This window comes from Engystomops pustulosus, chromosome 6, assembly GCF_040894005.1.
Source record: "Engystomops pustulosus chromosome 6, aEngPut4.maternal, whole genome shotgun sequence".
Lineage (NCBI taxonomy): Eukaryota > Metazoa > Chordata > Amphibia > Anura > Leptodactylidae > Engystomops > Engystomops pustulosus.
The window spans coordinates 29604155-29630882 of NC_092416.1; the positions used below are offsets into that span (position 1 = coordinate 29604155).

General features: G+C 43.8%; 2 protein-coding genes across 2 annotated transcripts; both read right to left on the reverse strand.

Annotated features, from left to right (window-relative positions):
- Window positions 1–1071: 1071 nt before the first annotated feature.
- Window positions 1072–14162, reverse strand: LOC140134771 (chymotrypsin-like elastase family member 3B). The gene is made up of 8 exons (XM_072155378.1): window positions 14044–14162; window positions 3940–4028; window positions 3131–3228; window positions 2509–2643; window positions 2081–2217; window positions 1568–1710; window positions 1273–1422; window positions 1072–1196 (listed from the first exon to the last, which is right to left on the reverse strand). Exons 1-8 carry the CDS (start codon window positions 14135–14137, stop codon window positions 1179–1181), a joined length of 864 nt encoding a protein of 287 aa, XP_072011479.1. The 5' UTR covers window positions 14138–14162; the 3' UTR covers window positions 1072–1178.
- Window positions 14163–16584: 2422 nt separating this feature from the next.
- Window positions 16585–21242, reverse strand: LOC140134778 (chymotrypsin-like elastase family member 3B). Its single transcript, XM_072155385.1, has 8 exons — window positions 21173–21242; window positions 21008–21096; window positions 20831–20928; window positions 19553–19687; window positions 19117–19253; window positions 17091–17233; window positions 16782–16931; window positions 16585–16704 (listed from the first exon to the last, which is right to left on the reverse strand). Exons 1-8 carry the CDS (start codon window positions 21210–21212, stop codon window positions 16687–16689), a joined length of 810 nt encoding a protein of 269 aa, XP_072011486.1. The 5' UTR covers window positions 21213–21242; the 3' UTR covers window positions 16585–16686.
- Between the last annotated feature and the right edge of the window lie 5486 nt (window positions 21243–26728).

Here is a 26728-nt window from a genome sequence, read left to right on the forward strand (position 1 = left end):
CATTTATCAATTGTATCTTGTGAGGATGATACAATGTTACTCTCTCGATGGTGTTGATAGTAAATAGTGTTATAGTTGTATCAACAGTAAGACCTCTTCCACACTTACGTTGCAGATCACATCAGGGTGCAATGTGAGAAAAACTGACGGGTTTTTTTGCTGCGTTTTTGGTCCTTTGTTACTTGGAGTCCTTAACCCTGTTTTGCGTTTTTCATGTGTGTTGTTCGCATTTTTCTTGCATTTTCGGTGCGTTTTTCACGCACGTTTTTAAAATCACATGTTTCTTAAATAGGTGTTTCCTGCCTTTTTTTTCACATCACCTAGCAACCCATCCATTTAAAACACATTGCACTCGCATTGCACTTGCAATGCTTGCGAGTGCAATGCGTTTTTGATGCGTCTCCATAGACTTGAATGGGGAGTGAAAAACAAACGCATGCACGCACGTGAAAAAAAAAACGCAAATAAGGACGAGCCCACTGGAAACAATGGGACAGAGTGCAATGCAAGTTCTGCGCGTCAAAAGCACGTGCAGAACACGTGTGTGAAAAAGGCTAGTGTGGAAGAGGCCTAAGGTGGTTGGGATATGGACACTCTCACTTTAAATCTCCACTGTGTCACTTGGAAGGAGGCATCCAACTCCAATCACACTTTTGTGCCTTGGGCACATTTATTGCACTCATACACACACACTGCCACTATCTTATCCCATCTGCGTCTATATAATTTGGGTCCTATGATTGCTACATAAAAACTAAAAGAACACTACAGCCCCACTCCCCCCCCCCCCCCCCCCCCGACATGCTTCTTCCTCAGGGATGCCGGGGCTAAGTAAAGGATCAAGCTCAATAAAACGTAACATAAGGGCAATCTCTATTCTCTGGCCACAAGATGAGCTAGAAGCTCTCCTGAAATACTCTGTGCTGCTCTCACGTATTTGCTCCGTACACTTTGTTTAACTCTTACTCCTTAATCTCTCCTTAATATCGGCACAGTCCCTCCTGAAATAATCTGTGCTGTAACTATTGCACCACAAAAACAATAAAGAAGAAAAAGCTGATGATTTGTCTTTTTATTTTTTTTTAAGTGAGTTTATAGTGTAGGGTCAGGCATGTTGGGGTCTTGTATGGCCGTTCTCATACATCATGATGCCGGGCGTCCAGGTGCATGGCTGCAGCTCAGTTGTTGGTGATTATCTGGAAATATAAGAATTGTCAGTGCACTAGATGTCTCTGCCCCTCCCAGTGCCATATTATAATGGGATGCGCTCACCTCGTCCATCCAGTCATGGAAAAGCGAAACACGGGTGAATACGGTGGGTTTCTTCAGGGTGTTGCATTGCACAGGCACAAAACTGACTATCCCATCAATGTACCAGCGGCCGCTTGCATCCTGACAGTTCAGGGGTCCCCCGGAGTCGCTCTGGTCACAAACAGAACAGGGGGTCAACACTAACGGAATGCAAATTTAATTATGAACATGGCCTCAGCTTTCCTGGGGTCTACACTGACAGATCTGTAGGGTTGAAAGTGTGGACTCAGCTAATCTCACCCATCACATCACTTACACTGCAGCTGGCCTGTCCGTATCCCCCGGCACAGATCAGAGACTCATTCACAAGGTTTCCCCACCAGTCGGGTTCTGTGCACTGAGTATGGTCCACGATGGGCAGCATTGCTTGCTGTAGGATCAAGGACTGAGGGCCATGGTCTGCACAGGACATATAGTACAGGAAAGGGTTAATTACATACAAAGAAAAAAATATGTCAGCTCACGGCAAGTGAAATAATTATTCCATTTGCTTTGGAACTTGGTGCACGAATGAAACAGCCGCATCAGATGGTTGAGCACTTCCAATGTAGAAATGTGAAATCCAGCACTTGTTCATTAAAAGTATAGAGTCTAAAATGTGTTGGTCCATAAGGAGATCATGACATGTCTTGTTATTTTATTAACCAAGATGAATTAAATTGGATGTTTTAATGAACTAGTTCTGGATTTCACATTTCTACATTGTTAATTACATAAGGGCACTCTTATACATGATCTATATGTATCGCTGCCACCTCCGATCACTTACTGTAAAGGAGTCCCCAGCCAGGTCCATAACACTCCTGGCCCCCATAGACAAGGCGTTCTCGGGCCGGCAGGCAGCCCAACTGGACCACGTCATTCAGTTCTGCCGCACGTGGCAATTTGATCAGTGCAATATCATAACTGAAGGAAACAAAATATATATAAGGATCCTGTCCACCAACCATTCTGCCCCCACAGATGATGACCTTGCAACAGTGTTGTTTAGGATCAAAGTAAGTGGTAAGGGGCCTTTCTCTCAGATGGAGAGGGGGCCCCATTCTTGTTATCAGGTGGGTCCTTGTAGTTGGGCCCCCACTGATCAACATGTTATTTCCCATCCTTTAGACAGGAGAAAACTATGAATCTTAGATCATTTTGTGCACATACCCGGGGTCAGTGGAGCCTTCTCGGATTATGGAAGACAGGACTTACCCACACTGCGGGCAGTGATCGTTCCAGTTGGGGTGGCCAAAGATGTCTTTATTATTAATGGGGAAGTATTGCTCAGTGCCTTCCTCCACGCTGCGGTCGTGTTCCCCCAGAACTATGCGATAAGTTATTTCATAGCTGTAACCATAAGACATAATCATTATGAGTCCTGTACCCATATACACACTGCCCCCTGCTGTAGGGGCCAAGTACAGCAATCAATGATAATACTGCGCCCTGGTGTAAAATGAAGTCACGTGTAGCAATAGTCACTGCCCCCTGCTGTATCATGGGTTCACATACAGCAATCCATGATACTGCCCCCTGCTGTATTATAACATCGTGTATAGCAATGTTCAATTGTCATTCTCCATGGTGCATTATAAGGTATCAAAAAGCAATTTTAAATAGTCATACTGCCCCCTGCTGTATTATATTGTGTGCGGTGATTTACTTCTGGATATTACAGAGTCATGTACAGCAATGTCTGGCAGTGATACTAATGCTTGGTATGTATTAGGACCATATACCACAATGTTAAGTGATCTTACTGGATCTTCTACTCACTGCCTATATGAGCAGCACAAACCCAATTCTGTCCATAAGGAAGATGGAAATAACTTACGTGATGCAATGAGCTGCAGTCAGGACCCACTGCGGGGTGATAAGGCTGCCACCACAGGTATGGACATAGCCATCTCGTAGCTTATACTGCAGAGATGCCTGGAAGACAGGAATAGGGATTACCATAAATACTTGAGTATAAGCCAAGTTTTACGTCACGTTTGTGCTGATAAATACTTGAGTATATAAAAAAAAACTTAATGCTCACCCCCGGAGTCCTCTTCTCCCCTCAGCTCCAGCTTCCCGGCAGTGCGGGCAGAGGTACATCTATGCTCTCTCCCCGTGCGTACACAGGGACACGGCGTGACTGTCCAACTGCTGGGAAGCTGGAGCTGACCGGAGAAGATGAGCTGCAGGGAAAAGAGGACGCCGAGGGTGAGTACTAAGTTTATTATTTTATCATGAAAGGGGCTCTGCTGGACATTTTATTGATGAGAGGGGGCTGCTGCTGGACATTTTATCAACGTGTTGCTGCATTTCCCACCCTAGGCTTATACCTGAGTCAATAAGTTATCCCAATTTTTTGTGGCAAAATTAGGTGCTTCAGCTAATACTTGGGTCGTCTTATAGTCAAGTATATCTGATAATGTTGTAGATATCCATAGTAATAATAATCTTTTTTATAGTGCCATCATATTCCGTATCGCATCCTCACTATTCTCTCCAGGATATAAAAAGTTAAACTTTTTACTTCATCTTTCACTGATCTTAAGTTAGATCATGGCTGATCATGCTCCTGTCACATCCAAAGCTGCAAACACAATCCTGTTAGTTGATTTCACTGTAATGGGACCACTTTCCGTCACTTACCATCCAGGGCCAGCTGTGCGGAGCTGCATCAATTCCATTTACAACCCGAGAGAGGGGCCGGTAGGTGGGCACCCCACAGCCATGGGTGGCTGCAGAAACAAAAGGCAACAATAAGTGAAAAAAACAAAAGCAAAATAGAAAAAGATGTTATTAACCCCTTAACGCTCTGCGCCGTAGCTCTACGGCGCAGAGGTATAAGGGATGTATGAAGAGGGCTCACGGGCTGAGTCCTCTTCATACAGAGGTGGGGGTTTTTGCATTTTGCACAAAACCCCCACCGCTAATAACCGCGGTCGGTGCTTGCACCGATCGTGGCTATTAACCCTCTAAACGCCGCCCGCAAAGTCGCGGGCGGCGTTTAAAAGACGGCGGCGCGCGGGCGCCGCCATCTTTTTTTCGATCGCCACGCCCCCGAACGTCATCGGGGGGCGGCGATCGGTTACCATGGTAGCCTCGGGTCTTCTCTTGACACGAGGCTACATGGTTTATGCAGGTTTATGCAGGTTCGTTACAGTGGCTCATTGTAATGTAAGACCTGCAAAAACGCCATATATTGCAATACTGTAGTATTGCAGTATATGGTAGGAGCGATCTGATCATCTAGGGTTAATGTACCCTAGATGGTCTAAAAAATAGTGAAAAAAAAAAGAAAAAAAAAAGTTTAAAAAATAAAAAAAATTAATAAAATATTAAAAGTTCAAATCACCCCCCTTTCCCTAGAACGGATATAAAACATAACAAACAGTAAAAATCACAGACATATTAGGTATCGCCGCGTCCCAAAATGCCCGATCTATCAAAATATAAAAACGGTTGCGGCCGGCGGTGACCTCCGAGGCGGGAAATGGCGCCCAAATGTCCGAAATGCGACTTTTACACCTTTTTACATAACATAAAAAATGAAATAAAAAATGATCAAAATGTCGCACAGACCTCAAAATGGTAGCAATAAAAACGTCGCCTCATTTTGCAAAAAATGACCCCTCACACATTTCCGTGCGCCAAAGTATGAAAAAGTTATTAGCGTCAGAAGATGGCAAAAAATTTTTTTTCAGTTTTGTACACATTCGTTTAATTTTTGAAAATGTATTAAAACACAATAAAACCTTTATAAATTTGGTATCACCGCGATCGCACCGAACCAAAGAATAAAGTAGGCGTGTTATTTGGAGCGAAGAGTGAAAGTCGTAAAAACTGAGCCCACAAGAACGTGACGCACGTGCGGTTTTTTTTCAATTTTTCCACATTTGGAATTTTTTTTCAGCTTCGCAGTACACGGCATGTTAAAATAAATAACATTACGGGAAAGTAAAATTTGTTACGCACAAAATAAGCCCTCACACAGGTCTGTACACGGAAAAATGAAAAAGTTATGGATTTTTGAAGTTGGAGAGCGAGAAATTAGCCGAAAAACCCTCCGTCCTTAAGGGGTTAATAAAACTTACCTCCGGCAGCCAACAGCACAGTCACCAGAAGACTCAACATCTCAGAAGAGACAGGTCAGGGGCTGCGACCTCTATATACCTGGCTGACATCACCAGACGCCTCCACATGGTGCGGGGGACACAGCGCTATCAGCAGTCACCCCCGCCAAGACTAATACAAGCACCTGCAATCTTCATCCAGAAATTCTGGCATCATGGCAAAAAGGTAAAATTCCCAACACACACACAACACATGATACTATTCTGTTCTTACTATAAATAACCATTTTACTATTTATAGCAATGTACATCATTGTAATTATATAATGGGGCTCATTTACTAAGCGTCACGCTGCTCACTTTCGATGGACTATGCACCTTTTTTGGGGATTGCACGGCTCGGACAGGTATTTAGCAAGTGTCTGCTCCGGGATTTTGGTGCACGCGACAGATTTTTGGCACAGGTGCGCTGGATTCCATGCGACAAATTAGGGGGCGTACCGTCGGACGATCCAACTGTGGTCCCCGCATGGTGCCGTTGCATACACCTTGACATCAACTGCTTACATCATTGTGTGTGCCGGTGGCGGGGTATACACTAAGATGTCGGCAAGCGGCTGAAGTCATGGTGTGTGCGACACAGCTCGCGGTGACCCAAAGACGGAGCCGAATCTGAAGACAGAAGAGGACCTGTTGGAGGCGTCGGAAAGGTGAGTACACAGGGTTTTTTTGTCATAGACTCGAGTTACGGTTTTTCGGCACATTTTTTGTGCTGAAAAACTTGGCTTATACTCGAGTATATACTGTATATATCTTTTATCTCCTATTTATTATCTATCCATCGATCAATCAATCTTCTATCTTTCTTCTACTGTATCTCTCATATCTATCTTCTATCAATCTATCTATATATATAATCTACTCTATGTAAATTCAAAATAGAGACAAGAAAAAAGATAGTTCCTGCTCACCTTCTGTCGCACATAATCCCCAGCGCGAAAACATCCAAAGAAACCCCACGGACCGCAGGCACGAACTCCAAAACGAACAAACGATGTCTGCGCTTTCAGGGATATTGCAGATAAAATCAAAATTCTTTATTGTATGCCGTTAAAATCCAGAATTGGCAGATAGCATAGGTGTGAGGGTCCAAGTATAGCGACCTACGCGTTTCGCCCTTAAGCGGGCTTAGTCATGGTCTGTAACAAACAGTGTACAATATCTCGATTTAAAAACCCCCCGCTCCCGAGATGGCGTGTGACGTCACGGTCACGTGATGTGAGTCACGTGATCGGACTAAGCCACGCCCACTCCGGAACGGTACGATTCCAAATACAATAAGAACTGTAATGAGAATTAAAACACAAATCTATATAAAGGTAAGATGGATGAATGAAGACTTAGGATAGAATTACATGGAAGCCTGTAAAAAAGAAAAAAATGGAAGAAAATTTTGTCATATTGAACTGTAGCTCTAAGTTAACACACCATATGAAAGTGTGAACACACATGCAGACACTAACATAAGTGTTAGTTAGAAGTACATACTTTACATGGAATAACACAAAGCACATATTGGTTAGTAAATGGTGACAAAGTATCAGATTGACATGACACGGAATAATGAAAACATGCTCATTAGTAACAAAGAATCAAATCCTGTCTAAGATTCAAACCTAGAGGTTGAGTTGTTTGTAATGTGAACATCCAATATGTTTCTCTGTTCATGAGTTTTCTCCTGTGGTCTCCCCCTCTCTCTGGTTTTTTCACTTTTTTGATGCCCTGCCATTTAAAATTACTGTTGTCACCATTATGTACATCGCGAAAATGCTTAGAGGCTGCTGACATATTAGTTAAATTAGAATTTTTTATGTCTGACAGATGCTTTCTAATCCGGACTTTCAAGGAATTGGTGGTGTAACCCACATATTGTAGATTGCACTCCACACATGATATTAAATAAACAACACAAGTGGTGTTGCAGTTCATATATGTGGTGATGTTGTATTTTTTCTTGGTGGTACAAGATGTAAAATTATCTATAGTCAGAAGATGTTCACAGGTGATGCATCTGAGGTGCCCACATTTATGGTTGCCAGGATGATGCAACCATGAATATTTTTTATTACAATTCTCTTTGGTGTGGCTTTTAAATACACTTGGGGAGACAATTGAGCCTACAGTGGGGGCTTTTTTAGAAATAATTCTCACGCCGTCTGACAAACATTCTTTAAGTTCTACATTTTGCTCTAAGATAGGTAAGTATTTAGTTATAACTCTTTTCACAAGATGAAACTGATTGCTGAACCTAAAATTCACACATTTTTTTGGCGGTAACCATATTGATTATTTAGATGTAACAATTCAAGGTCATAATAACATTATCAATGTGTCTCCTTTTCGAAAACCTACAGCAGGGAATAGTGTACTATTAGCTACCTCTTGCCATCCTAGGCATGTCATTGACAATATACCCTATGGTGAATTAATCCCCCTTCGTCGAAATAGCTCTTCAGACCAAATTTTCAATACACAAATGCTAGAATGGGAAAAGAGATTCAGAGCAAGGGAGTACAAACCAGATGTTCTAACCTCAGCTCGAAATAGGATCCACAAGGTGGACAGAAATACACTCCTCGTAGATAGGAAATATAATCACAACAAATTAGATGCTAACGAATCCAATCCGAAACCAATCACTTTTGTGACCACCTACAGCAATCAGTTTCATCTTGTGAAAAGAGTTATAACTAAATACTTACCTATCTTAGAGCAAAATGTAGAACTTAAAGAATGTTTGTCAGACGGCGTGAGAATTATTTCTAAAAAAGCCCCCACTGTAGGCTCAATTGTCTCCCCAAGTGTATTTAAAAGCCACACCAAAGAGAATTGTAATAAAAAATATTCATGGTTGCATCATCCTGGCAACCATAAATGTGGGCACCTCAGATGCATCACCTGTGAACATCTTCTGACTATAGATAATTTTACATCTTGTACCACCAAGAAAAAATACAACATCACCACATATATGAACTGCAACACCACTTGTGTTGTTTATTTAATATCATGTGTGGAGTGCAATCTACAATATGTGGGTTACACCACCAATTCCTTGAAAGTCCGGATTAGAAAGCATCTGTCAGACATAAAAAATTCTAATTTAACTAATATGTCAGCAGCCTCTAAGCATTTTCGCGATGTACATAATGGTGACAACAGTAATTTTAAATGGCAGGGCATCGAAAAAGTGAAAAAACCAGAGAGAGGGGGAGACCACAGGAGAAAACTCATGAACAGAGAAACATATTGGATGTTCACATTACAAACAACTCAACCTCTAGGTTTGAATCTTAGACAGGATTTGATTCTTTGTTACTAATGAGCATGTTTTCATTATTCCGTGTCATGTCAATCTGATACTTTGTCACCATTTACTAACCAATATGTGCTTTGTGTTATTCCATGTAAAGTATGTACTTCTAACTAACACTTATGTTAGTGTCTGCATGTGTGTTCACACTTTCATATGGTGTGTTAACTTAGAGCTACAGTTCAATATGACAAAATTTTCTTCCATTTTTTTCTTTTTTACAGGCTTCCATGTAATTCTATCCTAAGTCTTCATTCATCCATCTTACCTTTATATAGATTTGTGTTTTAATTCTCATTACAGTTCTTATTGTATTTGGAATCGTACCGTTCCGGAGTGGGCGTGGCTTAGTCCGATCACGTGACTCACATCACGTGACCGTGACGTCACACGCCATCTCGGGAGCGGGGGGTTTTTAAATCGAGATATTGTACACTGTTTGTTACAGACCATGACTAAGCCCGCTTAAGGGCGAAACGCGTAGGTCGCTATACTTGGACCCTCACACCTATGCTATCTGCCAATTCTGGATTTTAACGGCATACAATAAAGAATTTTGATTTTATCTGCAATATCCCTGAAAGCGCAGACATCGTTTGTTCGTTATATAATCTACTCTATATTTATGCATCTATAAATCTATATCATCTTTCATATTAATTTTCAGCATCAATTCACCTTTGATGAATGTCTTGGCTAGAGATAATTGGGGGGAGAAAAATAACACAACAGGTGATTGGGAGGTTTGAAGAAGAGTGGGTGGAGTCTTACGTTTTCTGAGGGCGGGCAAGAATAAAATTGGGCAGAATAAAATTGGGGCCTAGGCAGGGGGGGAAGTACGCAAAATGCCTAGTTACACAGCGTAAAGACGCATGCGCAGTGAGCGGCAGGCTTGCTCCTCACCGCGCATGACAAAGATAGAACGTTCACTGCGCAAGCGGATGGGACGTCATAAGGGGGGTGGGGGTTTTGAATATAGATGAACAGGGCACCGAGGGAATTAAATATGCTAAATAGAATAAGGATGTTACATTTTGAAATACAGCCGCCCCCAGGACTTTCAGGAAGAAGCTGTCAGGGAGCCACGTAAAGTTTAAGAAGGTTTATTAAACGAACAGCTGAAGTCTAAGGTTTTACAAAAGCATAGCCGGCATCGGAATACACTGGGTGTCAGCTGTAACTAACAGCTGACATACCAGTGAAACACCCGTGGTCAGAGTGGACTCCGATCGCGGGTGTTTAACCCGTTAAATGCCTCGGCCAGCGTGATCACAACATTTAATTTGCCTGACCGGGGTCTCTTCCCCACAATGCCCCCCCCCCCCCCCGCCGTCTTCGGGGGCGCTGATCTCTGTTATGTCAGCCCTGAGGCACAGCGTCAGCCTTTGCATGTGCATGTGCAGATGTTGACAAAGCTAATACCCTACAATACATCAGTATTGCAGGGTATTATCATGAACAAGCAATCAGATGAGAAAAATGTGCTTAAATAAAAATAAATGAATAAAAATGGCCATACTCCCCATAAACACATAAAGAGACATATAGCGCAAAAAAAGAAAACAAAAACACAAACCCTACATATATAGCATCACTGCGCCCGTATCAACCCATAGAATTAAAACAGATCATTATTGCACCTGCCTGATGAACACTGTAAATAAAAAAACGTTAAAAACCCTCCAAAAATTATGATTTTTACCTATTTAATCCCATAAAAAATGCAATAAAAAGTGATAAAAAAAACATATGTACTCCAGAATGATACTGGTGCAAAGTACAACATGTCCCACAAAAAAACAAGCCATCAACCGACTCCGTAGCCAAAAAAATAAAAATGCTATGCCACTTGGAAGACGGCGATGCAAAAATGATAGATTTTTCCCCACATTAGGGTTTTATTTGGCAAATTTATTAAAACGTAAGAAAAATATTCATGTCTGGTATCCCCGTAATCGTATCAACCCATAGAATAAAGATAACAGGATTATTAGGCTAAACGGTGAACACCAAAAAAAAGTTTAAAAAAATCCAGTACAGAATTGATGCTTTTCTACTCATGACTTCAAAAAAAAGTTTATACATTTTCAACAATAGGTGATACCAACCCCAAAATGGTAACACTGGAAAAAGCTTCTCATCCCGTAAAAAGATGCAGTCACATGGCCCCAATAATGAAAAAGCGAAAATTTTATAGCCTACAAAAGGGGCCAATGAGAAAACTAAAATCCTGGCATCTGCAAGTCCCTCCTGCGCCTCGCTGTGCCCCCATAAAACAAGTCACAGCCACATGTGGGGGGTCTCTGTACTCAGGAGAAATTGCAGAACAAATTGTATGGTGGGTTTTCTCTTTTTATCAACTGTTTCTGATAGTTTGAGAGGTGCAGATTTGAAAATGAAACGTAGGGGGGGTTCTAATGTTATATACAGGCAGTCCCCGGGTTACATACAAGATAGGGTCTGTAGGTTTGTTCTTAAGTTGAATTTGTATGTAAGTCGGAACTGTATATTTTATCATTGTAATCCCAGACAGAACTTTTTTGGTCTCTGTGACAATTGGATTTTAAAAATGTTGGATTGTCATAAGAACCAGGATTAACACTAAAGCTTCATTACAGACACCAGTGATAACTGTTATAGCTGATCATTGTAGCCTAGGAATAAAGTACAACGAATTACCAATATCCAGAGGTCCGTTTGTAACTAGGGGTCGTATGTAAGTCGAGTGTTCTTAAGTAGGGGACCACCTGTATTTAAAATATCATTAAAAACAGTTATTATCCCAAAAATAGTCAATTCTAAAAATAAGGGAAAACCGATATTCGATTTGTAAGACACGTGACATTATCCCGACATTTCAAAAATGATGAAAATGTAAAGTAGAATCAGTGCATGCTGGGGGTTGTAGTTACACACTGTGAAGCTTTAGCTATAGTTCCCTGTCAGTGCATGCTGGGGGTTGTAGTTACACACTGTGAAGCTTTAGCTATAGTTCCCTGTCAGTGCATGCTGGCGGTTGTAGTTCCACACTCTCTGAAGCTATAGTTCCCGGTCAGTGCATGCTGGGGGTTGTAGTTCCACACTCTCTGAAGCTATAGCTATTGTTCCCTGTCAGTGAATGCTGGAGGTTGTAGTTCCACATTCCCTGAAACTATAGTTCCCTGTCAGTGCATGCTAGGGGTTGTAGTTCCACACTGTGAAGCTTTAGCTATTGTTCCCTGTCAGTGCATGCTGGGGGTTGTAGTTTCAAATCCCCTGAAGCTATAGCTATAGTTCCCTGTCAGTGCATGCTGGGGGTTGTAGTTCCACATTTCCTGAAGCTATAGCTATAGTTCCCTGTCAGTGCATGCTGGGGGTTGTAGTTCCACACTCTCTGAAGCTATAGCTATAGTTCCCTGTCAGTGCATGCTGGGGGATGTAGTTCCACATTCTCTGAAGCCATAGCTATTGTTACCTGTCAGTGCATGCTGGGAGTTGTAGTTCCACATTCTCTGAAGCTATAGCTATTGTTCCCTGTCAGTGCATGCTGGGGGTTGTAGTTCCACATTCTCTGAAGCTATAGCTATTGTTCCCTGTCAGTGCATGCTGGGGGTTGTAGTTCCAGATTCAATGAAGCTATAGCTATTGTTCCCTGTCAGTGCATGCTGGGGGTTGTAGTTTCACATTCAGTGAAGCTATAGCTATAGTTCCCTTTCAGTGCGTGCTGGGGGTTGTAGTTCCACACTCTCTGAAGCTATAGCTATAGTTCCCTGTCAGTGCATGCTGGGAGTTGTAGTTCCACATTCCCTGAAGCCATAGCTATTGTTACCTGTCAGTGCATGCTGGGGGTTGTAGTTCCACACTCTCTGAAGTTATAGCTATAGTTCCCTCTCAGTGCATGCTGGGGGCTGTAGTTTCACACCAGTACTCCTACACAAGTCATCTGTATGAGGTAACACAAGGTAATGTACATGAGGTAATATACGTCATGTACACACGGTATACACCCCAATACTGCATCACAGATGCATCAGAGCCGCTCGCCTGGGGCAGCGTCACGTGACCCGCCCGACGCCTTCCCGCCCTTTCCTCCTGACAGACGCCTCCTGAGGAGCAGTGCACACAAAGCAGGTATCTCTGCAGTATTACCTCAGGTTTCTGACAGGAAAATCCCACCAAAGTGTAATGGTAAGAGCTGGGAGTCCGGTGCTGTGTGTATGGAGGTGTCTGCTCATTATATAACATACAGGCTGGAGATGAAAGGTAAAAGCACTGGTATGTTTGATAAAATAGGATATTACTGAGATTCCTTTCAATTATAACATATTATACTTATATATACATATTTCTTGTAGTGTTCTCTTTGGAGCTACACCCCCACCCAATACTCTGCAGGGTGCACTGTATACTTCATTGAAAAAGTTGCAGCCTAAAATATTTGTTGGGTATTATCATATTTTCTAAACTCACCACAGGATTCTGCTTCCCCTGCACCCCCAATATATAGCCAGCAGCCCCTGCCCCCCAGTATATAGCCAGCAGCCCCTGCCCCCCAGTATATAGCCAGCAGCCCCTGCCCCCCAGTATATAGCCAGCAGCCCCTGCCCCCCAGTATATAGCCAGCAGCCCCTGCCCCCCAGTATATAGCCAGCAGCCCCTGCCCCCCAGTATATAGCCAGCAGCCCCTGCCCCCAGTATATAGCCAGCAGCCCCTGCCCCCCCAATATATAGCCATCAGCCCCTGCCCCCCAATATATAGCCATCAGCCCCTGCCCCCCAGTATATAGCCATCAGCCCCTGCCCCCCCAATATATAGCCATCAGCCCCTGCCCCCCAATATATAGCCATCAGCCCCTGCCCCCCAATATATAGCCATCAGCCCCTGCCCCCCAGTATATAGCCATCAGCCCCTGCCCCCCCAATATATAGCCATCAGCCCCTGCCCCCCCAATATATAGCCATCAGCCCCTGCCCCCCCAATATATAGCCATCAGCCCCTGCCCCCCAGTATATAGCCATCAGCCCCTGCCCCCCCAATATATAGCCATCAGCCCCTGCCCCCCCAATATATAGCCTGCAGCCCCTGCCCCCCAGTATATAGCCTGCAGCCCCTGCCCCCCAGTATATAGCCTGCAGCCCCTGCCCCCCAGTATATAGCCTGCAGCCCCTGCCCCCCAGTATATAGCCTGCAGCCCCTGCCCCCCAGTATATAGCCTGCAGCCCCTGCCCCCCCCCCCCCAGTCTATAGCCTGTAGGCCCTGCCCCCCCAGTATATAGCTTGTAGCTCCCTCCTCTAGGTATACCTAGTAAGGTAAAATGTGTACTCACCTTCCCATGCTCCTCTGGCAGCTCCTCTTCTATACACCGATGCTCGATGCATCGGCTTGGTGTCCCTGCACGGTCCGTGGCACGCTGACCTCATAGTGCCGATGGCGGCATGCACCTTCCAAGAGAGGTGATCAATCTCCCTAACAGATACTGACCTGAGGAGGGTGCTATTTGCAACTACCATCCTGCCTCTGCGTTGGCAGGGGTGTTGCAGAGGCCTCATCAGCAGCCTGACAGGTTTCCGGCAGGTGAAATGTACAAGAAATGGAGAGTAAGGTTGAAGGTGTAGGTTTCTCCCTGGGGCAAACCCCCGATGTAGATATAGGATCTAACCTTTAGATCCAATCATCACCTCCATACAATTAAACAATAACAAAGCATCTGATTGGTCACATAATAATACCTAGCTTCTCAGGCAGATACTAGCAGCTGTATTACTATTTATAGACACCAGAGGTCTCACAAAGGTGATCAATCTTTGTGGCACATGTATATCTATTGGGACCATTATTTTGTAACAGACTGTGTTGTCAGTATGTAGCAGAGTTGTCCAGGAAGGAGTGGCCTCAGGTTTCAGTAGGCCCCTTGGCGGCAGAGCCTCAGTGGGCCCCTTAGCAGTGAACTCATGTGGCGGCATTAAACTTAAGATACAGCCCCAATGGAAAAATTATATACATTTGTAGGTGTAAGGATAAATTATACAGCCCCTCATAGTTTTGATGTAAACATGCTCCATGAAATAATATAAAGAGGCTAAAGCCTCCATGAGCTGAGGAAAGTAGCGACTTCTCTCCCACTAAAGGATCAAACTTAACCCCTTCAGGACGCAGCCATTTTACAGCTTAAGGCTCAGTCCCATTATTTGTATTCTGACTTGCGTTGCTTTATATGGTTATAACTTTTGAACACTGTTACTTACCAAAGCGATTATGAGATTGTTTTTTCCTCACATGTTGTACTTCATTTATGTCTGCTTTACATTTTCATAATTTTTGAAATATCTGGATAATTTATTTAGATGTCAATCGGCTTACAAATCAAATATCATTTTCTGTATTTTCAGAATTGACTTTTGGGGATAATTACTGTTTTTAATGAAATTTTAAATATTTAACATTAATAACCCTCTACCTATGAACCCATTTTCAAATCCGCACCCCTCAAACTATCAGAAACAGCTGTTAGGAAGATTGTTAACCCCTTGAGATCTTCATAGTAATTACATCAAAATGGAGGCGAAATTTACACATTTCCAAAAGATATGTGGGTGTTACTTGTTTTATGGGCGCACAGCAAGGCAGGAGGGAAGGAGCACCCTGCAGCTGCCAGGATTTTAGTTTCTTCATTTGCCCCTTTTGTAGGTTATAAAATTTTAGCTTTTTCGTTAATGGGGCCATGTGACGGCAATTTTACTTTTTTGGCTATGGAGCTGGTTGATAGCTTGTTTTCTGTGGGACATGTTTTTTTAAAATAATTTTTTATTGCATTTTTTGTGGGATGAAATAGGTAAAAATCTTAATTTTTGGTGGGGTTTTAAATTTTTTTTCTACGGTGTTCATCAAGCAGGTTCAATAATGATAGTTTTTAAATCTACGGGTCATTACGGACGCGCTGATACCTGCGGACACCCCTGCAGTCCCGATCGGACCTCAGGGCTGCCATGACAGTGATCAGCGGCCCCTGAAGATGGCCGATCGTTGGGGAAAGACACCTGGCAGACACGTTAAATGCCGTGATCGCGCTGAGCGTGGCATTTAAAGGGTTAAACACCAGCGATTGGAGCCCACTCCGACCCTGTGTTGTACACTGGGATGTCAGATATTGGCTGAAGATGATATCCACTGTATTCCGATGCCGGCTCAGCATCAAGGGGTTCATGAAACACGAGGGCATTCTCTACTCTCTGGCCACAAGATGTGCTTGAAGTGTCGCGCCCCTTCCCTGGCCTAGATTCTAATAGAGGAGCCGCCATATACACTACTCAAAAAGGGGGAAATGGAAAGGAGTTTGTAACGCCAGTCGGGATGTTCGACCAGGATGCGGTCAATCGCTGACACTCACACTTGTAATTGAACTTCAAGGCCACCGACCACCTTGGTTAGCTGACACTCTTCAATGTCAGGATCCTCAATGTGTTCCTCACAGGCAGTACACTTTGTAACTCACTCTGCCTCTGCTGGGACACAGTCAAGAGCTGAGTATTCTCCATAATCTTCCTCTTCTACCACACCATAATAGTGGTGCTGAGGGTCATCTGGATTTTACACCTCTCCGCACTGACCTCCTTGCTTGTCTCTCTCAGAACTTCTCACTAACTTCTAACTCCTCCTTTCTTCGTTTTTATTTTATTAATTAAGGGTATATATGCAGTACATTGCCATTACTGTAGTACCCGACATTTTACACAAAGTGGAGGGTGCTACAGAAGCTCTCCTAAAATACCCGGTGCTACTCAGGTATTTGTTCTGTGCTGTCACCATTGTAGCACAATTACATTAAAGAATAAAATGCAGATGACGCTTTGTCTTTTTAGGAATTAATTTTATTTTTAAGTGAGTTTTTGTGTATGATCAGGCATGCTGGGGTCTTGTGTAGCCGTTCTCATACATCATGATGTCGGGCGTCCAGGTGCATGGCTGTCGCTCAGTTGTTGGTGATTATCTGGAAATATAAGAATTGTCAGTGCACTAGATGTCTCTGCCCCCTCCCAGTGCCATATTATAATGGGATGCGCTCACCTCGTCCATCCAGTCATGGTAACGTGACACAAGGGTGAATACGGTGGGTTTCTTCAGGGTGTTGCATTCCATGGGCCCAAAACTGACGATCCCATCAATGTACCAGCGGCCGCTTTCATCCTGACAGTTCAGGGGTCCCCCGGAGTCACTCTGGTCACAAACAGAACAGGGGGTCAACACTCATTATCTGGTCAGATGTTAACATAAACGCAATTCAAGTGTGAACATGGCCTCAGCTTTCCTGTGGTCTATATTGATAGTTCTGTAGGGTTGAAAGTGTGGACTAATCTCACCCATCACATCACTTACACTGCAGCTGGCCTGTCCGTATCCTCCGGCACAGATCAGAGACTCACGCACGGTGTTTCCCCACCAGTCGGGCTGGGTGCACTGATCGTGGTCCACGATGGGCAGCATTGCTTGCTGTAGGACTAAGGACTGAGGGCCACCTTCTGCACAGGACACATAGTACAGGAAAGGGTTAATTATATACAAAAAAAACCCCTGAAACAGTCAGCTCAGGGCAAGTGAAATAATTATTCCATTTGGTTTGGAACTTGGCATGATCCCCTTACAGACCAACCCGTGCCAAACTATATATGTTATAGTTCTTACTCATGGTCCGAGGGCACAGACACAAAACCATTTAAAAAGTTAAACCAACAGCGATACAGAATCTCCAATTACTCGCGCATGCGTTTTCGAAAAAGTAGCAATTAACAAACATTTGTTACAAAAGAGACACCATTAGGACTAAATAATAGAATGGATACAATGTATAGATATTATCATGTCCTTATTGTGTTTCTTCTGTAACAAATGTTTGTATCTTGCTACTTCTTAGAACACACATGTGCGAGCAGCTGGAGACTCTGCACCGCTGTTAGTTTCAATTTTTAAATGTCTTTGTGTCTGTGCCCCTTACACCACGAGTAAGAACTAAAGTATAAAGTTCAAAATTCATTGGTCCATAAGGAGATCATGACACGTATTGTTATTATTTTTAACAAAGATGAAATAAACTGGATATTTTAATAAACAAGGGATGGATTCACATTTCTACGTTGTTAATTACACACTCTCTTATATGTGATCTACACTCACCGGCCACTTTATTAGGTACACCTGTCCAACTGCTCGTTAACACTTAATTTCTAATCAGCCAATCACATGGCGGCAACTCAGTGCATTTAGGCATGTAGACATGGTCAAGACAATCTCCTGCAGTTCAAACCGAGCCTCAGTATGGGGAAGAAAGGTGATTTGAGGCCTTTGAACGTGGCATGGTTGTTGGTGCCAGAAGGGCTGGTCTGAGTATTTCAGAAACTGCTGATCTACTGGGATTTTCACGCAAAACCATCTCTAGGGTTTACAGAGAATGGTCCGAAAAAGAAAAAACATCCAGTGAGCGGCAGTTCTGTGGGTGGAAATGCCTTGTTGATGCCAGAGGTCAGAGGAGAATGGGCAGACTGTTTCGAGCTGATAGAAAGGCAACAGTGACTTAAATCACCACCCGTTACAACCAAGGTAGGCAGAAGAGCATCTCTGAACGCACAGTACGTCGAACTTTGAGGCAGATGGGCTACAGCAGCAGAAGACCACACCGGGTGCCACTCCTTTCAGCTAAGAACAGGAAACTGAGGCTACAATTTGCACAAGCTCATCGAAATTGGACAGTAGAAGATTGGAAAAACGTTGCCTGGTCTGATGAGTCTCGATTTCTGCTGCGACATTCGGATGGTAGGGTGAGAATTTGGCTTAAACAACATGAAAGCATGGATCCATCCTGCCTTGTATCAGCGGGTCAGGCTGGTGGTGGTGGTGTCATGGTGTGGGGAATATTTTCTTGGCACTCTTTGGGCCCCTTGGTACAACGCCACAGCCTACCTGAGTATTGTTGCTGACCATGTCCATCCCTTTATGAGCACAATGTACCCTGTAACATCTGATGGCTACTTTCAGCAGGATAATGCGCCATGTCATAAAGCTGGAATCATCTCAGACTGGTTTCTTGAACATGACAATGAGGTCACTGGACTCAAATGGCCTCCACAGTCACCAGATCTCAATCCAATAGAGCATCTTTGGGATGTGGTGGAACGGGAGATTCTCATCATGGATGTGCAGCCGACAAATCTGCGGCAACTGTGTGATGCCATCATGTCAATATGGACCAAAATCTCTGAGGAATGCTTCCAGCACCTTGTTGTATCTATGCCACGAAGAATTGAGGCAGTTCTGAAGGCAAAAGGGGGTCCAACCCGTTACTAGCATGGTGTACCTAATAAAGTGACCGGTGAGTGTATATGTATCACTGACACCTCTGATCACTTACTGTAAAGGAGTCCCCAGCCCGGTCCATAACACTTCTGGCCCCCATAGACAAGTCGTTCTCGGGCCGGCAGGCAGCCCAGCTGGACCACGTCATTCAGTTCTGCCGCTTGTGGCAATTTGATGAGCGCAATATCATAACTGAAGGAAACAAAACATACATAAGGATCCATTCTGCCCCCACAGATGATGTCAAGGTGTTTGGAATTAAAGTAAATGGTAAGAGCTGTAAGAGGCCTTTCCATTTGTTAGACGGAGAGGGGGCCCCATTCTTATTATCAGGTGGGCCCTCGTCCTTGGATCCCCACTGATCAACATGTTGTTTCCCATCGTGTAGACAGGAGAAAACTATGACTTTTAGGACATTTTGTGCACATACCCCGGGGTCAGTGGAGCCTTCTCAGATTATGGAGATTTGGGGATAGGAGGACAGGACTTACCCACACGTCGGGCAGAATTCGTTCCAGTTGGGGTGGACAAAGATGTCTTTATTGTTAATGGGGAAGTATTGCTCAGTGCCTTCCTCCACGCTGCGGTCGTGTTCCCCCAGAACTATGCGATAGGTGTTTTCATACCTGTAATCACAAGACAAAATCATATTCACACTGCCCCCTGCTGTCCATGATACTGCCCCCTGCTGTATTATACAGTCATATACAGCAATATCAGCAGATTATACTGCCCCTTGGTGTATTATAGGTTATTATACTGCAATGTTTAGCAATCACACTGCCCCTTGGTATATTCTATGGCAGTGATGGCAAACCTTTTGGGGACTGAGTGCCGAAACTACAAGCAAAAACCACATATTTTTCACAAAGTGCCAAATGGCAATTTAAAGTAACTCACAGGTTTCAAACATATTTGCGCCCTGAGGACACCAATACAGTATAAAGAAGGAGAAATTCGGATTAGTATTGTAGTTTCCCTCTAAGGTCCCTCAACAGGAGGAATCACAAGTCCAGAGAAGGGTCTGCAATGATAATCCAGCTCTGTCAGCACCTCCTTGCTCCTCCTGCACTTCTAGTCACTTTAAAATAGTGCTGAACGTGGCATGTACAGGGCTTCCTCTGACTGCAGGAGAATGTTCTAAAGTGACCTGGGTCCTAAATGGTGACCTGGGTGATGGCCTGGGTGCCCACAGAGAGGGCTCCGAGTGCCGCCTCTGGCACCCGTGCCATAGGTTCGCCACCACTGTTCTATGGTATCATACTACAATTTTGAGTAGTCATACTGCCCCCTGCTGTATAATTGGGTATCATACTGCCCCCTGCTGTATAATAGAGTATCGTACTGCCCCTTGCTGTATAATAGGGTATCATACTGCCCCCTGCTGTGTTATATTGTGTGTAAAGTGAGAAAGTCATCGCTGAGACAGAGGCTTATGTTGGAGAGTTCGACAAATCCTATTTTTGGAGGAACGTTTTGTCAGGAACGTTGGGAGAAGTGTATTTTTCTAAAAGAGGACTATGTCGAAAAATAAAATTTTTTGGAAAAGATGGTGTCTTCATTTCTAACACGGGTACTTATTGAACCGCCCTCGTACTACTTTGTTGTATGACAGAGTAATGTACAATAATGACTGGCAGTTATAGTGGCGCTTGGTATATTTTCGGACCATATACTACTACATTTAGCTAAATATTTATTGAATCTTCTAGTTACTGCATATGAATGCAGCACAAACCCAATAAGAAAGATGGAAATAACTAAGTTACCTGATGCAATGAGCTGCAGTCAGAACCCACTGTGGGGTGATAAGGCTGCCACCACAGGTATGGAAGTAGCCACCCGAGTATTTATACTGCAGAGTTGCCTAGAAGACAAGGATAGGGATTATGTGGTAGATATCCATAGCTCTTTCCACTGTAATGGCAGCACTTCCCATAACTTACCATCCAGGGCCAGCTGTGCGGAGCTGCATCAATTCCATTTACAACTCGAGAGAGGGGCCGGTAGGTGGGCACCCCACAGCCATGGGTGGCTGCAGTAAGAGAAGGCAACAAAAAGTGAAGACAAACAAAAGCAAAACAGAAAAAGATGTTATTAATAAAACCTACCTCCGGCAGCCAGCAGCACAGTTACCAGAAGACTCAACATCTCAGAAGAGACGAGTCAGGGGCTGCGACCTCTAATATACCTGGCTGACATCACGAGACGCCTCCATATGGTGCGAGGGATCCAGCGCTATCAGCAGTCACCCCCGCCAAGACTAATTCAAGCACCTGCAATCTTCATCCAGAAATTCTGACATAATGGCAAAAAGATAAAATTTACAACACTCGCAACACATGATATTATTCTGTTCTTACTATAAATAACCATTTTACTATTTATAGCAATGTACATCATTGTAATTATATACAGGAGATCCCCAGGTTATACCAGCTGTACATATATCATTATATACAGGGGATCCCCAGGTTATACCAGCTGTACATATATCATTATATACAGGAGATCACCAGGTTATACCAGCTGTACATATATCATTATATACAGGAGATCCCCAGGTTATACCAGCTGTACATATATAATTATATACAGGAGATCCCCAGGTTATACCAGCTGTACATCATTGTAATTATATACAGGAGATCCCCAGGTTATACCAGCTGTACATATATCATTATATACAGGAGATCCCCAGGTTATACCAGCTGTACATATATCATTATATACAGGAGATCCCCAGGTTATAGCAGCTGTACATATATCATTATATACAGGAGATCCCCAGGTTATAGCAGCTGTACATATATCATTATATACAGGAGATCCCCAGGTTATAGCAGCTGTACATATATCATTATATACAGGAGATCCCCAGGTTATAGCAGCTGTACATATATCATTATATACAGGAGATCCCCAGGTTATACCAGCTGTACATATATCATTATATACAGGAGATCCCCAGGTTATATCAGCTGTACATATATCATTATATACAGGAGATCCCCAGGTTATACCCGCTGTACATATATCATTATATACAGGGGATCCCCAGTTTATACCGGCTGTACATATATCATTATATACAGGAGATCCCCAGGTTATACCAGCTGTACATATATCATTATATACACGAGATCCCCAGGTTATACCAGCTGTACATATATCATTATATACAGGAGATCCCAAGGTTATACCAGCTGTACATATATCATTATATACAGAAGATCCCCAGGTTATACCGGCTGTACATATATCATTATATACAGGAGATCCCCAGGTTATACCAGCAGTACATGTATCATTATATACAGGAGATCCCCAGGTTATACCGGCTGTACATATATCATTATATACAGGAGATCCCCAGGTTATACCGGCTGTACATATATCATAATATACAGGAGATCCCCAGGTTATACCGGCTGTACATATATCATAATATACAGGAGATCCCCAGGTTATACCAGCTGTACATATATCATTATATACAGGAGATCCCCAGGTTATAGCAGCTGTACATATATCATTATATACAGGAGATCCCCAGGTTATAGCAGCTGTACATATATCATTATATACAGGAGATCCCCAGGTTATACCAGCTGTACATATATCATTGTTAGCAATAGTGATTGGAGGGCTGACTCATAACAGTGTTGGCGAACCTATGGCACGGGTGCCAGAGGTGGCACTCTGAGCCCTCTCAGTGGGCACTCAGGCTGTTGCCCCAGCACAGAATTCACCAGACAGGACTTGAGGGATCCTCCTGCAGGCCCAGGTAGCCCAGGACGTGAACCACTCTGGGTCTATCTGAGACTGCAGGAAGAGAAGGTGTGGACAGGGTCAGATTATCATTGGAGCCATTGAAGCTCCTGCTCTTGGCCCCACAATTATTCACATTCAGGGAAGCTCCAATGGCAATTCTCCCACCTTCTGTCAATGATATTGGTGTCCTCCGGACGGTTGAAAGCTGTGGTATAACACGGACCAAGAAGATTTTAATAATTTAATGCTAGAATTGCTGTGTTGGCACTGTGCAATAAATAAGTGGGTCTGGTTTGCATTTTGGGCACTCGGTCTCCAAAAGGTTCGCCATCACTGCCCTATAAGTTACCCCTGAGGCACACAGCAAAATGCTCCGGACTCAAGGAAATTGAAATTTCAGTAAGCAAATTTCCACATTGCTGGTCATTAGTCGGCAGCACACACATGGGATTTGGAAAGCAGTAATTAGTGAGTCTGTCCAGTTCCCTGCTTCAGCACCACTTTGCCAAAGGCCCTGAGTCCTCAGAGGCAGAGATGTCCATCTCTTAGTGCTTCACAAAGGTGGATGGAGACGACCAAGAGGCCATTGTGCATATCTGAAGCAATGACACATGACCAAATCCTGCCCATGAGACTGATGTAGAGCAAATAGAATCCCTTACCATAAAGGGAATAACAGATCCTGATGGTACTTTTAATCCACCTGGCAAGGGTAGACCTTGAAGCTCCATACTGTTGATAGAACGGGGTATTGGGGGGGATGATTATGGGGGAGAGACCCCCAACAGGCAGTTTAAATTCTTCACCCGTGATCGGTGTTACACTTGGGTGTCAGTTGTTACATTGAATACCGATGACTGCCCAGGTCCGATCTCGAGCTGAGAAATGTGAGAGACCTGTGCTGTAGTCAGAGGAGCAGGAGAGAACAGCCAGGCAAGGAAATTAGCAGGAAAGGGACTAGAAGACCCCTGGAAGGGCCTCTGTCCCCAGAGGTATATCCCTTCATGTGTCCCTTGCTCCTTTGTGAGGTCTCCTGTGCTATAGTAATCTCTGGGATGGGGATCTCCAGTATTATAGTAACTTCTGGATTGGGATTTCCAGTAATATAGCCTTCTCTAGGGGTCTCTATTATTACAAACCTCTGCCCAGGGGTCTCCATTATTATATGTCTGCTATGGGCTCTCCAGTATTATTAGTGCCCCCTCTAGCTTGGGGGTCTACATTTTTATAATCTGCTTCAGGCAATGTTCAATTCATTATTCTTGTCTGGTTTGAGCACTGTATTTGTAGTCAACTCCAGGGTCTATTAGTTATTGTGCAAAAGTAGCTTTATGCAGTTTTGGTTTCTGGGGTGGCATTTGTGCTGTACTGTGGTTTTTTTTCACATCTAAGATGCAGGTACCTAGTGCAGACCCCTGATGCTGAGGGGTATGACATTGCAGCTCTCCCACCAATAAAGGTTGTGAACCCCTGGTCTAAAAGATTGGACTGTCTGCAGCATAACCTCATTTGTTCCTCGCCAGATGATTCAGTTCCCAGGGCAGGTACGAACATTTCTTCATGCAAGGCCAACTGAGAGGGCACTTTGGGAATAAAAGTTGGCATTGTACCTAGTATTGGGTAATCATCCATAATTCTCATGGACGGTTCCTAACAAGAGAAGGCCTGGATTTCACTTATTCTGCGAGTACAGACCAGGGAAAATGTCTTCCAGGAGAGAAGATGTAAGGCTATGCCTTGAATTGGTTCAAAGGTTCTTTGGGCAAAATACTTAAAAACAACTCCAATGATTGTGTCTGTGCCAAGTTTTTCTCCACGTTTGCACAAAAAAAAGGTGTTTGGTGCTTGTATATGTATTTTCGGCATTATGTGCTTGCTCCACTATGGTAGGGTGGCTACAATTTGTCGGCGTGTTGGTGTGTTCCTAGTTTGTGCCACATTTATTACTGCGCTTCACCATTATTGTGTTTCAACAGCATGACGAAAACTGTACCAAAAAAAGGTGCAACTATGTTGCATCCTGAAAACTGACCAGATTTACTAAAAGCGTGCAACACTATTTAATAATGTGGCGCAAAGCGAACATTAGTGTGGCAAATTGCACCAGTTTTGATATATCTGGGCCAATGTATTCAGTATTTCTTCTTAAAAAAAATTATTTTGAGAGTTCCCTTCTTCCAGGCCGTAAGGTGAAGATAGATGGGCTGGGGTTAAGGAAACCATTCTGGTATAAAAGGTCTTTGCAGAGATGCAAATGTCTACCCCATCGGGGCCTCACCGCTGTGTGGGGGCAGCTGGATTTCTTGGAGTCGACCGGAGTGGCTGGTTGTAGTTGAGACCTAGCACCAAATGTGTCACAGTGGCTTGGTCTACTGAAACAGGCTTTGACCTCATACGTCAAGGCCAACAGTGAGATGCAAGAAGAGGAAGAGGCACTGGGGCACTCCTAGTGGGTGTAGTACTGGATCCAGTTGCAGATGGTGAATCGGAGCAGCAGCCAGTGATCACATTGCAGACAGTGGGAATCTTACAGTTTCTTTATTGGTAAATAGTCCAGAACATCAGCAGGTAACAGCATCCTTTCCATAGTAGAAATTTAGTAGTATCTCTGACTTGACCTGGGTGTCAATAGGAGCCAGGTTGTCTCTGCTACTACTGCAAGAGTGAGACTGACTGAGAGCCCAAAACAGAACTTGAATTTATAGAGCTAATTTGTGTAGACAGTTCTGGAATATTCTGAACTCTCCAACCAATTACAATGTTGCCTACCTCAGAAAAGTTACATTAATTTCAAACATAAGATAAATAATTAGCACATTAAAGGGGTTTGCCCATTAAAGAAAATTCTCAAATTTCAACCCTCTAGTGATGTTTACACAATAAAGATCATTTTAACCCCTTGTTTTAAAAATGTATAGCTCCTATCATTCAGTGATTGTCAGTGTAATATTCTAGAGTGTGGGAAGGACCTCTCTAAGCAGATACTTAATGATTCCTCTAGTGCTATGAGATGCTGTGGGCTGACAACGTGCTTAGATTATCAGAGTTCAGATTTATATACACTTTCATTTAGCTTCTGAACATTCTACTAGTATCTAACACATAGAAAAAGAGAGATGAGACAGATCAGAGGTGAGAGAGATGCATATGACACACAATGACATTCTCGGTTCTGCTATCTCAGCCGTAGCATACACTGTCAGCTCTGCTGAGCCTCCCTCCCCCTCCTCTGGATAAAGACATTGGGGCACATTTACTTACCCGGCCCATTCGCGATCCAGCGGCGCATTCTCTGCACAGGATTCGGGTCCGGACGGGATTTATGAAGGTAGTTCCTCCGCCGTCCACCAGGTGGCGCTGCTGCGCTGAAATTCATCTCAAAGCGCCGGAATGCACCACCTCGGACCAGGTGAAGGTAAGCGCTTCTCAAGCGACACTTTTCGGTTTTTAAATGTGGCGGTTTTTCCGAATACGTCGGGTTTTCGTTCGGGCACGCCCCCCGATTTCCGTCGCGCGCATGCCGGCGCCGATGCGCCACAATCCGATCGCGTGCGCCAAAATCCTGGGGCAATTCAGGTACAATCGGCGCAAATCGGAAATATTCAGGTAACACGTCGGGAAAATGCGAATCGGGCCCTTAGTAAATGACCCCCACTATCTGTCTGTAGCTTGTTGCTTTACTCTTCTCACACTGCTGTTTGCTGGCAGGAAGACTCTGTGTGAGCTCCTCTTGGAATGTAAGGGTGGGGGCTGGAGACAGAGAGGAGCTCAAGGCAGCGTCAGACAGGAGAACAATCTCTCCTCCCCGACCCTAGACTTCTGATTTATGGTCGGATCCCAGGACAACCGAAATTGTACACACCAGGAATGATAGCGACAAGTTGAAATTATAT